At 37.7% G+C, this 13,821-nt stretch overlaps 1 protein-coding gene and 1 long non-coding RNA gene across 3 annotated transcripts in view; one reads left to right on the top strand and one right to left on the bottom strand.

Annotated features, from left to right (window-relative positions):
• Positions 1–1,268: 1,268 nt before the first annotated feature.
• Positions 1,269–11,799, top strand: LOC118765382. The gene is made up of 3 exons (XR_005001239.1): positions 1,269–1,412; positions 5,799–5,802; positions 11,790–11,799. It is a non-coding gene; the product is annotated as an uncharacterized LOC118765382 (long non-coding RNA).
• An 87-nt stretch (positions 11,800–11,886) lies between these two features.
• The window catches only part of LOC115216965 (FYVE, RhoGEF and PH domain-containing protein 6), a 167,575-nt gene continuing 165,640 nt past the window's right edge, over positions 11,887–13,821 (bottom strand). For both annotated transcript variants that reach the window (XM_029786436.2, XM_036507341.1), the window contains exon 23: positions 11,887–12,984. In XM_029786436.2, the coding sequence (XP_029642296.1) occupies positions 12,948–12,984 (37 nt within the window). In that variant the 3' untranslated portion in view covers positions 11,887–12,947. The remainder of the gene's footprint in view (positions 12,985–13,821) is intronic.

Here is a 13,821-nt window from a genome sequence, read left to right as displayed (position 1 = left end):
AATGCGGCATTTCTCCTGACTCGTTACGTTTTGAGTTCCAAGTTCTTTTGGGGGGCAGCTTTGAGTTTTATTCTTAGAAAATCAATCAAATGGAGTATCAGTTAAGTACTGGGGGTCAGTGTTATCAACTAGCTCCCTTCCCTTAAAATTGTGATGAGCATTGGCAAGCCTACCCAAGCCATCTTCTAGTATCAGCCTTTAGCTGGTTTTTTTGTTTGTTTTTTTAATTTTTATAGTAAATTATATCTTAAGGTTATTATATTAATTGTTGACGAAGCTGGATTCTTTACGTATTCATTAACATAACAGCAAGATGAAAATAAATAAATACATACCTATCCATTTAGTGTTGAAAAGAATACTTGGTACCATGGTAGAGATTAATAATATTTTAAATTTAGTTGAGTCTCTTGCTACTCTGAGTTTCGCCTGTGGGTACACAAGGTTGTTGGTGGGTACCTTATGTAGCCCACAAGGAAGACTGACTAAACCAATTTAAAAGTATATATATATATGTATATGCACCACCCTCCCCTTTTTTTTTTCTGTCTTTACATAGGTAACGTTCACTTATTGAAATAACTTGATTTTTCTGAAATTTGCCATTCCTGCTACTAAATTACCAGACTCTGAAAATAGGAATAGAACTTGCTTTTATTTTGTTTGTTTTGTGGGCAGGCTGGAGCAAAACTGAGTAATATACTGTGCTCAAATGTGAATAAGGGAAGTTAGAGCAAACAACGATAACAGCAGTAGTCATTAAATCAAAATTTTTTCTTGTGGAGACAGCAGCAATTGATCTCGTATTCAGGTTTTTAAGCATTTCCAAAACGAAATAAGGATTCTGATATAAAATATACATGAAAATCAAAAGTTAGTGCTGACCAATTTTTTCTCTTCGTCACTGATCTTGCTATTTTTGATTAAAGGAGTTAACAGTTTATGTTCTTCCTTTCTTTCTTTCCTTATGAATTTTCTTTGTGTCTGTTTTCAATTGATATTTTATTTTAAACCATTTGTTCTGTGTAGAACAAAGCCATTTTGTTACACTTTTACAAATACTCACATAAAGACCTGTGTAATTTAATAATTATTATGTACTACAAATGAATATATATATTGTACTTGGAGCGGGGTTTAAGCTAAGCGTTGCTTATCCAGAGTATTTATGAAATGAACTGACATAAAAAAAAAAAAGAAAAAAAATTGTCCGAAACAGTGGATGAGACTGGCTTCAGACTAGACCAGAACAGAGGAAACTGGAACTGGTTGGATGAGTGGTTTATCTCCCTTAGAAATTATGATGCCCAGCTGCATCATTTACCATATATGGTAATAACATGTGGCTACATGTTATTACATGCAAATGTTGAAACAAGGTATCTCTCTCTCTCTCATATATATATATATATGTATATATATATAGCAATAAGAAAATGGAGGAGATCAATAGGTGGTTCATCAACTTTTAGACATATTATGTTAACTTATTTATTTACTATTACTGGTATCCTTATATATTACTATATTTTATATCTTGTATGTATGTATATTATTGTAATTATCAGTTTAGTAAATAAATAAATAAGTTAACATAATATAATGTCTAAAAGTTGATGAACCACCTATTGATCCCCTTCATTTTCTTATTGCTATATAAATTAATGGTAAAATATCTCTTTACCTTCACCCATTTAGTACACTGGGTAATGTAATTGCAATGCAATAAAAAACACTTGTGTATTAATAATTGGGTATTCTACCAGCAGTATATTGGATAGATATTATCCCTTAGTGGGTTGGATTCACAACCTCTAACTTTCTTGGAGTTATATATATATATATATATATATATATATATATATATATATATATGATATAGTGTATATTTATACACATGAGGAATCCACTTGAGCTTTTCTTTCTAATGTGTTGAATTCCCTTCAAGCGGATTCCTTATGTGTATAAATATACACTATATCGTATGACTAATATATAGTCTTCTTGACTAATTTTTTTTGCACGTTAGACCACTGGAAATGTAAATTTTGATTGAATGTTTTAACTTTAATTAAATTCCATTTCCCTTTGACATGATTATATATATATATATATATATCAACCCTTTAGCATTGACTTTTAAACTGGCCATATCCAGCCAAAATATTTGACCTGTTTTATGTTCAAGTTGGCCACATCTGGCCTCTTATGCCTACCTTATTATTTCAGTCTAAAAATAAACTATCACACCATCGAAATCTCAAAGCTATGAGATAATGGCATGATTAATTCAAAACAAATGTGAATAAATTAAGTATTACATTCGACAGAATAATCTGAATGCTAAAAGGTTAAAGTTTAATGCTGAATTACATCGAGGTAGATAAAATGAAATGGTCTTGAAGCTGGAGGTGCATACCTTGTTCATTGCAGTGCAGTTTAAGTAGATGACTAACAACAAGAGATGTTGATGGTGACGGCGGTGGTGATGATCGTTGGTGGAGTCTTTGCTCAAGTCCGGCAAGTTGCAATTTCAATGCAGGGTTTGAAAGATCTCATCAATGCAAAAAATAAATAAATAAATACTTTTTTCTTAAAATGTAAATGTTCTTTCTTGTTTTTTTCTTTGTTTTTTTTAATAAGTTTTTAAAAAATATATTAACTGGCCTCGTGCCGGTGGCACGTAAAAAGCACCATCTGATCGTGGCCATTTGCCAGCCTCATCTGGCACATAAAAAGCACCCACTACACTCACTGAGTGGTTGGCGTTAGGAAGGGCATCCAGCCGTAGAAACATTGCCAGATCAGACTGGGCCTGGTGCAGCCTTCTGGCTTCCCAGATCCCAGTTGAACCGTCCAACCCATGCTAGCATGGAAAGCGGACGCTAAACGATGATGATGATGATTAACTGACAGGAGACTTAGGGGTAGATTATGATTGGATAATATCCCACAGTCAGTCACACGAAGGAATCTAGCCAAAAAGTGTAATGATAGTTAACTTCTGATAGGACACCCTGGAGAAGGTACCTGGGACCCTTCCAGGAATAGTGGGGTGGAGAAGATGGTTGGATGATGATGAGGATGATAAATGCTCTGATACAATACCAGGCTGTGACTTTCATGGTTACTGATCTCAACTGATTGGAAATGTTAACATGTATATCTTGGTTTGTCTTGGTGCAAAAGATGGACTATTATAAATATTCTGCTCAATTCCACAGATTTGCTTGTCAGTTACTTAACCTTAATCAGTTGAGCATGTGCCTTAGTGGCTGTTGATATGTATATCTTTGATCATGAACAGGAATATTGGGAGAGCATCATAGTTACGTGTATGTATTGAAAGGGATTATTTGCGTTTGAATAATTCACCCCTGTAAACATGAGTGTTGTGTTCACCATACTTATTCAGGGACCTTTTGAGTGTTGTTGGCTACTTGAACTGAAGAAAATTCTAAATGAGCCTCCACCTGCAAGGTCTTGTGCTGTTTATCTTGATATGAGGTCACCATGTTGCACATGTGTATCGTGATGCATGTACCTGGTGTACACTAATCAGACAAGTAGTCATGATGGGTGTATTGGGTTTCATATATTTGTACCCCAGCATCAGTTTGATGGTATCTGCTGCTTTCCCACTCAATAGTAATGATAATTATTGCCACAAGAACAGTAGTTGAGAGAATATTAAAGACTAGCACTATGACCCGGCAACGCCAGGTCATAGTGCTAGTGCATGCATATACAGCTACGTGCTTGCACACATACACGCGAGTACTGTCCAAATCTCCGACTAATCACATACAGCTAGCTGTCATTCAATTGGCGTATCAAGTTTCGGGCATTTTGATTGGGTTTTGGATAGAAAATTCACAAAAAAGTCACTTCTATTGATTTTTAATGGCTTTGCGGGGGTGACTGGGGAAATGTTAAGATGTTCATGACCACCCTTGGACGGTTTTGAATGACCATAGAAAGTGCGAGCCCTCTAACTGAAAAATTGTGGATTTGTATAATGGACACACACACAGACAGACATTTTGCCATTTATATATAGTGAGATTTATTACAGAAAAAGCTCATTTGATGGAGACAGTTGTCCTCTCTCATTTTGTAAGTGTGTGTGTTTTTCTTTCTTTATTTTGGTCTGCAGAAAGGAGCTGTGTCCATAGCTCTCACTAGTTCTCAGGAATAGTGAATTTTCTGTCAGCATTTTTTCTTGAAATCAACAACAGAAAGGCAGACATGCTGAAGGAACGAATTCCATGCTGCTGGAATTTTGGGAAGAAGTAACTGCATAGTGGATTATGTAGGGGTCGTAGTAGGTACTGGAAGATAAGTGAAGGAGAGGTAAGTGAGTTGAGTGTGTCTGAATGGAGGTAACAAAAAACCAAACAGCATAGTAAAGAAGCCATTAGGGTAGTGGCTATGTCTAGGGGTTAGGGGCTGGAGTGTATTTGTAATTGATTGGTATGATGGATGAAAGACCAAGTTGACCTCAGCAGGAATAGAATCCAAAATGTTAAAAGCCACAAGAAATACTGCAAGATATTTTCCATGCTAGCATGGGTTGGACGGGAAGTTGCCCGGATTCTCCAACTTCCCGTTTTTCCCGTCCAACCCCTGCTAGCATGGAAAATGGACGTTAAATGATGATTCTAACAATTTTGCCAGCTCTAGGCACAAGACCAGTAAAGATGAAAAGCAATGTTGACCTAGGTGAAATTTGAACTTGTAATATAAAAAGCCGTAATCAAATATTGCAAAGCACTTTATCTGGTGCTCTGATAAGAATTATGATAATAATGATGATGATGGTGGTGGTGATTTTTAACTGAGGCACAGGTCCACAATATGGGTGAAGGAACAAACAAGGAAAATGCCTCCAACTCTTGACAGCTGCTTTATTTCTTACTGACCACCACACCAGAAGAATGAATCCCAAGTCCAGTTTCAGAAGGATTTCATTCAAATCCACTAAATTAAGTGATCTTTTTTGGATGGGGTCAAAGATGCCTGTGGGATGTAACAGCAGTACTTTCCTGTATTATGGCTTTGTCAGATGACAAGGGAAGTGTTCAGGATTTTCACAGCTCTTCTGGGTCAAAATAAATACATACAGTTCTATATTTAAGAGACGAGGAATTATGTACATTATTTACATTTGATGGATATTTGTCCTCATCTTGTTTGTTGTTAACACAACGTTTCAGCTGATATACCCTCCAGCCTTCATCAGGTGTCTTGGGGAAATTTTTAATCTGGGTTCTCATTCCTAAGGTATTTTTCGATATTATTATTATTATTATTCAGGTCACTCCTTGGAATAGAACTCGGAATCTTGGGGTTAGTAGCCCGCACTCTTAACCACTATGCCATATGCCCATGGGCATACAACATGAGGAGAAATATCCATCAAATGTAAATAATGAAAATAAATACAGTTGATAATATGGTGGGCACAAGCATAATTATGTGGTTAAGAAACTGACTTTGCAACCACATGCTTGGGTTCAGTCCCATTGTGTGTCACCTTGGGCTGTCTTCTGCTATAGCCCCAGACCAGCCAATGCCTCATGAGTGAATTTGGTAGATGGTAACTGCATTAAAACCTGTTGTGTATATATATATATATATATATATATATATAAAATCATATGACTTAATGGATAGGGGCCAAGAGTCTGTAGTACTGCTACTCAATTCAGAGAGGGTTGTATTTTCCAATTCATCAATAGGAATTTATCCATGTTTACATCTGCTGAAAATTTCAGATCTGGGATTCAGCAGTGCAGTGGAGTTCTTAAATCTGAAAAATATCTGTGTTCTTTCAGCTATGTATGGCTTACATTTTGTTTATCTATTGACATATGGTGTAGACTTTTGAACTATTTTCCACTTGATTGTATGTGGTGTGACGTTAGACTTCAAACACCATATGTGACTAGTTAGCTCAGTGTCCTTTTGTCCCTGTCCCTGAAGATATATGGTTAGTATAGCGATTTTTGAAGTCACCTTCACTTAGCCCAATGTAGCTCTTTTTGGTTATGTTATCATCTAGTGTTGCTGTAACCTCTGACTCATATGTGACAGATTTAGTCATGCACCCCTGGTCAAGTAGGCAGGTTCCAGGGTCTCGACAGTTACAACTGGAAGTAGGTTCTTATATATATAGAATAGGCTCTATCTATCTATATCTATATATGTGTGTGTGTGTGCATGCATAGTTGTGCAGTTAAGCTTACTTTGTAACCACGAGGCACCTTGCGTAAGTGTCCTCTACTATTACCCCAGGCTAACCAAAGCCTTGTGTGTGGGTTTGGTAGACAGAAACTGGAAGAAGCTCATGTATATATTTATTTATATCTTATTTATTTCACAAGAAATTTGTCTCTTCAAAACTTTTATGAAAATATATTTTCATATCTCTCAAAGTTTCTAAACTTTTGTGGAATAAACAACATGTAATCCTTGCTGGTAAGAACAAAGACTTGAAAGATTGATTTGGTATAATGGTAGAACATCTGTTATGCTTACAGAAGAGATGAGTTCATGCCCCATCAGTAGCATTTGATACTTTCTATCCAGAACTGTGTTGGAACTGAATCTAAATATACGTGGTTTGGAAATAAGCTTCTCAACCACACCACCATACTTGTATCTTCAAAAACAGCAATATGACAATAAACAAATGCACCAGCTTGAATACTGTTTTAGCCACAGGTCAGTTGAACTTTATAAAAACAACTACAAATACTACTACTACTACTACTACTACAACCATAATCACTATCAACATAATTATGGCCTCTTTGGCAACTGATTCCATCACCAGTCAAAATATAAAGAGGGTCTATAGTAAAATAAAAACAGCTAGGCATGGCCATGTGGTAAGAAGCTTGCTTCCCAACCACATGATTCTGGGTTCAGTTCTACTGCATGGCACCTTGGGCAAGTGTCTTCTGCTATAGCCTGGTGAGTGGATTTGGTAGATGGAAACTGAAAGAAGCCTGTATGTATATATTTATGTGTGTATGTTTTTGTGTCAGTGTTTGTACCCCTACCATTGCTTGACAATCAATGTTGGTGTATTTACCCCCCTGTAACTTAGCGGTTCTGCAAAAGAGACTGATAGAATAAGTACTAGGCTTACATAGAATAAGTCCTAGGGTCAATTTCTCTGACTAAAAACCCTTTAAGGTGGTGCTCCAGCATGGCCGCAGTAGTGATGGGAACAATAGAAAAGAATGAGATTTAGTTGCAAGAAATATAGAGACACATGTAGTTTTGTGAGAAGGCAAGGAAAGAAGGTATTTTTGGATGAGCTCCACAGACATGAAAATAGATGCACAGTGACCTACTGATGGGTAAAATACAAAAACTCAGAGGAAGATGGAAAGCTGCTTGAAGTCTATTTTGGAAGTAAAAGTCATGCATTGCCTGGGAAAAACAATTTAGTACTTCTTATATTCATTTCAGTGAATAGACACTGCAACAATATTGAGGCACCACCTTCATAGGTTTGGTTGCTGAAATTGACTTTATTGTTTATTGGTTGATTTATTACTGAAGTTGTGAGACTGCAGCCATGTTGGCTCATCAGTTGTCAAACCATCCCCAACTCATGCAAGCATGGAAAACACGTTAAATGCTGATGATGAAGATGATGATGATAATAATGCTGATGGTGGTGGGTAGTATATATTAGTGGGGAAAGAGACACATATATTCTCAAATTTTGCATTATATGTGATATTCTCCTGTTAAATGGAATAAAGAAAATTTTATATTTGGAGTATTGTTATTATTGACGTGTCAGCACTTTACAGTATCTGTGTCTTGAGCTGTGCATGCAAGCTGGCATCTTACACAGCTTAAATTCTTCATTTTGATTTACTAGCACTATTAAAGTTAAATTTCCAAGGGTGGCATATGAGGGACGTTCAATAAGTAATGCCTCTAACCCACTTGCAGTTGTTTGATCTAGCTGAAAATTTACATGTGCAATTATTTATATCTCTATAGATTAAGTGGCAAATTACAGCTCTGAATTAATTGTGGTGTCTGATATACAGGTGTTTGAACTGAGTCAAGTGTGAAATGGAGCCTGTTGAGTGTCGAGCAGTGATCCGGTTTTTGTATTTGAAAGGACGCACACCACGGGAGACTTTTGATGAAATGAAAGTAACTTATGGTGATGATGCCCCATCATATGACCTTGTAAAACGCTGGCATCGTGAATTCAAACATGGTTGGAACTCTGTGGAAACAGCTCCCAGATCTGGTCGCCCCCCCCCCTTCTGGCATTGATGAGGCATCTGTCCGTCAAGTTGAGGCTGCCATTTTGGAAAATCGACGCATAACTATTCGCCAAATAGCCCATGAGGTCAAGTTTAGTACCGGGTCTGTGGCAACTATCATTCATGACCATTTGCATATGCAAAAGGTGTCTGCCAGATGGATTCCCAGGTTGCTCACACCTTTCCAGAAGCAAGAACGCATTGAGTGCTCGAGGATGAATTTGGAGATGTGCCAAGAAGATGAGTCAAAATTTTTCAAAAGACTGATTACACAGGATGAAACCTGGGTCCATCACTATGATCCAGAGACCAAAGCCCAGTCAATGCAGTGGAAGCTCCGTGACTCACCTTCTCCAAAGAAGGCAAGGGTGCAGCCCTCCGCTGGCAAGGTCATGCTCACAGTCTTCTGGGACCAGGACAGAGTAGTGATGACAGATTTCCTGGCAAAGGGTACCACAATTACAGGAGCCTATTATGCTTCACTTTTGAGGAAATTAAGAGAAGCTATCAAAATCAAGAGGCGGGGCAAGATCAGCAAAGGCATCCTCCTCCTGCAGGACAACACTCCGGTCTACGACTCGCTTGTCGCCAGATCAGAAGCACAGGCGTGCGGCTATGAACTCCTCCCCCATCCCCCTACTCTCCTGACCTTGCACCCTCTGATTTTCACCTCTTCCTAGCCATGAAGTTGTTTTTGAAAGGAAAGCGTTTCCCAGATGATGCAGCCTTGATTTCTGAAGTCACGTCGTGGTTGGAGGACCAAGCTGGGGTCTTCTACAACAACGGTCTCCAGAGTTGCATCAAACGATGGGAGAAATGTGTAACTCTGAGTGGTTCCTATGTAGAAAAAGACTAATAACTGTGCCAAGTTTCGTTGCTCTACTGCTATGGGAAGTGGGTCAGGGGCGTTACTTATTGAACGCCCCTCGTAAACGATCATCATTATCATCATCATCACTTAACCCCTTCATTACTGTATTTATTTTGAGATGCTCTGTGCTTCTTTGAATTACTTTAAATATAACAAAGAATTTAATTAAAAAACTTAGTTATCATTCAGCTGGCATTAGGAACATAAAGTGTGACTAAGGTTTGGTAGAAAATTTTAATTAAAAACTTATGAAGACAAAACATTTGTACTCAAAGCCAGTTTCAGCCGGGTTGGAAACGAAAGGGTTAATGTCCATTTTCCATGCTGGCATGGGTTTAAAGGTTTGACTAAAACTGTTAAGCTGAGGAGCTGCACCAAGTTCCAGTCTGATTTGGCATGGTTTCTATGGCTTGATGCCTTTCCTAATGCCAACTACTCCAAGAGTGTAGTGGGTGATTTTTACATACTACTAGCATGGGTCTCAGTTACGAAACACAGCATCGGCCACAACTATGATCTCACTTGGCTTGAGAGGTCTTCCCAAGCACAGTATATCATCAAAGGTCTTGATCACTTATCACTGCCTCCATGAGGCCCCAATGTTCAAAGGGTGCGTTTTATGTGCCACTGGCACGGGAGCCAGTTACACGACACTGGCACCAGCCACAATTACAATTTTGCTTGGCTTGACAGGTCTTCTCAAGCACAGCATATTGCTCAATGCTCGAAGAGTGTTTTTCATGTGCCACCAGATTGGGTACCAGGTATGTCACACTAACATTGGCCATGACTACAATTTCACTTGGCTTGCTGGGTCTTCTCAAGAACAGCATATCTCCAAAGGTCTCAGTCACTTGTCTGCCTCTGTGAGGCCCAACATTTTAAGATCATGCTTCACCACCTCGGCCCATGCCTTCCTGAGTCTACCTCACCCACAGGTTCCCTCCACAGTCAGAGATTGGCACTTTTGTACACAGCTATTCTCATCCATACACATCACATGACCACACCAGCACAGTCATCTCTCTTACACACCACATTTGATGCCTCTTATGTCCAACTTTTCTCTCAAGACAATTACACACTGTTGTGCATGTACACTGACATTGCACATCCAGTGAAGCATACTAGCTTCATTTCTTTCAAGCTAATGCATGTCCTTGGTCACTGCCCATGTTCCACTGCCATGTAGCATGGCTGTTCACACACAGGCATCATACTATCTGCCTTTTATTCTGAGAGGCTCTTTGTTACCAACAGAGGTAGCTCTCTGAACTTCACCCAGCCTATTTTTATTCTAGCAGCTACACTCTTGGAGCATCCACCTCCACTACTGATTTGGTCGCTTAGATAAAAGAAGCCATCAACTACTTCTAGTTTTTCCCCACAGGCATTTGATGGAGTATATTTTCTGTACATTTTTAGTGTTAATTGTACCTGTACACCTGCCACACACAAAAATATTTCCGTTATCCTTCCTCTAATATTGCTGCACCTCTTATGTATCCATAGCTTACACTGGGTACATCTCATGGAATTTCTACCTATGCTTTTCATACAGATTGAACAGGGCCATCTGCCTGAAGAGATTTGTAATTTGTCTGCTCTCCTACTTACTAAGACTTTGGTTTTTGCTAGATTAACTGTAAGGCTCTATGATTCTAGACCTTGCTTCCACACCTGAAATTTCTTCTCTAGTTCTGATAGTGATTCAGCTGAAAGAACATGATCATCAGCATAAATGAGCTCCCAGGGACAGCCCGTCTTAAATTCCTGTTATTGCCTGCAGGACTATGATGAACAAGAGGGTGCTGAGGACTGATCCTTGGTGAACCCCTACTTGTATCCTGAATTTATCGCTATACTAGTTGCTAGCCTTTACTTTACTGACAGCATCCCAGTATATGGCTTGTACGGCTCTCACCAACCACTCATCTATCCCTAGCCTCTGCATTGACCACCAGATAAAAAGGCTTTTATTCATTGCAAAAGAACAGAAATCAACAATTCAGATTAATTGAAGGTGCAATCAATTGTAAATAGTATGATAATTCCTCATTTAAAATTACTTAGTATAGAATTTTTTTATTTTTTATCCTTTTTTTTTTCAGCTTGCTAGTGATGATGTTGCATTGTTGAAAATTCCTTTACACTTTTTTTTATAAGTCATGGGCAAAGGGGCCAGTATTCCTGACTTTTTGAAGTCCTTCCTGAATTCAAAGTAATTGAAAGAAACACTGAGCATCTCAAAATAAATACAGTAACGAAAGGGTTAAGTGATGATGATGATGATGATCAATGTTTGCATGAAAAAAAACCATGAATATTGTTTCTTCTTCTCAAACCAGTCTTGGAGAGCTTACCAAATATCTATTTCTTTATTACCCACAAGGGGATAAACACAGAGAGGATAAACAAGGACAGACAAACAGATTAAGTCGATTATATCGACCCCAGTGCATAACTGGTACTTATTTAATCGACCTCCGAAAGGATGAAAGGCAAAGTTGACCTCAGCGGCATCTGAACTCGGAACGTAGCGGCAGACGAAATACCGATAAGCATTTCGCCCGGCGTGCTAACGTTTCTGCCAGCTCACCGCCTTCTGATATCAGAAGTTTGGAGAACTTAGCAAAAATCAGATGTTCTTCTGTCTAGGCCATAATTTCTTTTTTTTTTTTGTTCTGAATAAAAAGTTAACTCAATCAAAACTTATATTTCAATATTTATTTTAATTACTTTGATTCATTTAGTTTTATCATTTTGTTTAATACAGGGTAAAAATCCATCTCTCCCATGCAGTCATCACTCCTTTCCTTCTCCCCCCATCTACCCTTACAAAAAAAGGTCAATATCATGAAATATTTAAAAAAATAGATTTTCAATTTATAACATCACATTTATATATATATATGCATTAGTGTCTTTCTTTTTGATTTTTGCTTCACATGTTTTCATTTAACACAGGTCTTCAATAGAATATGAGTATTCATTGAATGCAGGCCTTCATTTAAACATAAGTTTTTGTTTAGCACAAAACTTTCCTTTAAATATGAAACCTTCATTTACCAAAGGTCTTTTCATTTAATGCAGGCCTTCCTTTAAATAAAAATCTCCATTACGACAGCTAACATTTAGGTATTAGCCTCCGTTCAATACAGGCCTTCATTTAACACAAGCTTTTGTTTAACATAAGACTTTCATTTACAAGATTCTCCAATTAAAAAAAAGTCTTTAATTCAGATTTTCCTTTAAATAAAAAAAAAAAAATTCATTAATACAGTCATTAATTTAAGCATTAGTCTTCATTTAATGCAAGTCTTCGTTTAATGTAGGGCTTCATTTCACACAAGCCTTCATTTAACATGAGTTTCCATTTCAACATATACCAATTTGTTAATACAATCCTTCTGTGATCATGAGTATTCCTTTTTTAACACAAGGTTTAATTTAAGCACAATTTTTTGTTGATCACAGGCTTTTATATGAACAGATGTCACTTTTGTTTAACACAGCTTTTCCTTGAAAAGAATTGTTTTTTTTTTTTTGCTTTTTGTTTAACAGGCTTTGACTTGTATCAAAAATTGTTTATGTCTGAGTATTGAAAACATATACAGATAAAACAGCATCTGCTTGACTACTGATCCACATGACCAGCTATACGTCTTCTTCTAGGATGGAATCGATGTGTTTCACAGATAAATTATAATTATTTCCAACAAGAAACATATATTTAGGTCTGTCTGTCATTGGTCCACCATATATTCCATTTGCTAGGGCACTGAAGCTTCAAGTAATACTGTCACCCATCTGAAAAGAGAATAAAAAGATATTTACTATGATGTGTACATATAGTAAACCTAGCACACCCTCACCTAGTTTAACACCACCGTCTAGTATGTGGGTGCCTATAGCAGGGTTCATTTTGTTACATTCAAACCAAAAACCCCTCTCATGAATCCTTTTCTACCTATGTATAGCCACATATCTAACAGATGTATAGACTGAACATCAACAGTTTTGAAGGAACCGCAAAAGACAAGAGCACTTCTTTAATTAACTTATCAAAAGTAAAAAAAAACAAAAAACGCATGTGTGTGTGTGTGTACATGCATTCATTAACATCTGATGTAGGTCTGAATTACTAAAAGTTTTTTTGGATTGCTTTGATCTCAGTGGGTCATTTAAGACAATGTCACCATCACCGTCACCGACCAGGCTATCAGATGTTGCTACACATCGCTGGTCACAATGCGCTTCACATTGTTTTAGCCTTCAAATGACACCGTCCCGCTAGCTAAGCAAGCAGGCCAACAGAAGAAAGAGTGAGAGAAAGTTGTGGTGAAAGAGTACAGCAGGGATCACCACCGCCCCCTGCCAGAGCCTCGTGGAGCTTTAGGTGTTTTCGCTCAATAAACACTCACAACACGTGGTCTGGTAATCAAAACTGCAATCCTACGACCGCGAGTCTGCTGCCCTAACCACTGGGCCATTGCACCTCCACAAGACATAATGTACCATTTGAAATACATAATTTTCAACTTTGTTTTTCACATTTGAAAATTACTAACTGCATTGCCCTGATTTTGTTGGAAGCTTCTGTTTCTAGCCTATATTCTATTCATGTCTTAGGGTGTAAAATTTGCT

The sequence above is a fragment of the Octopus sinensis genome, linkage group LG11 (genome assembly GCF_006345805.1).
Source record: "Octopus sinensis linkage group LG11, ASM634580v1, whole genome shotgun sequence".
Classification (NCBI taxonomy): domain Eukaryota; kingdom Metazoa; phylum Mollusca; class Cephalopoda; order Octopoda; family Octopodidae; genus Octopus; species Octopus sinensis.
The sequence above is the reverse complement of the archived record's forward strand: the minus strand, read 5'-3'. Positions and strand labels throughout refer to the sequence as shown.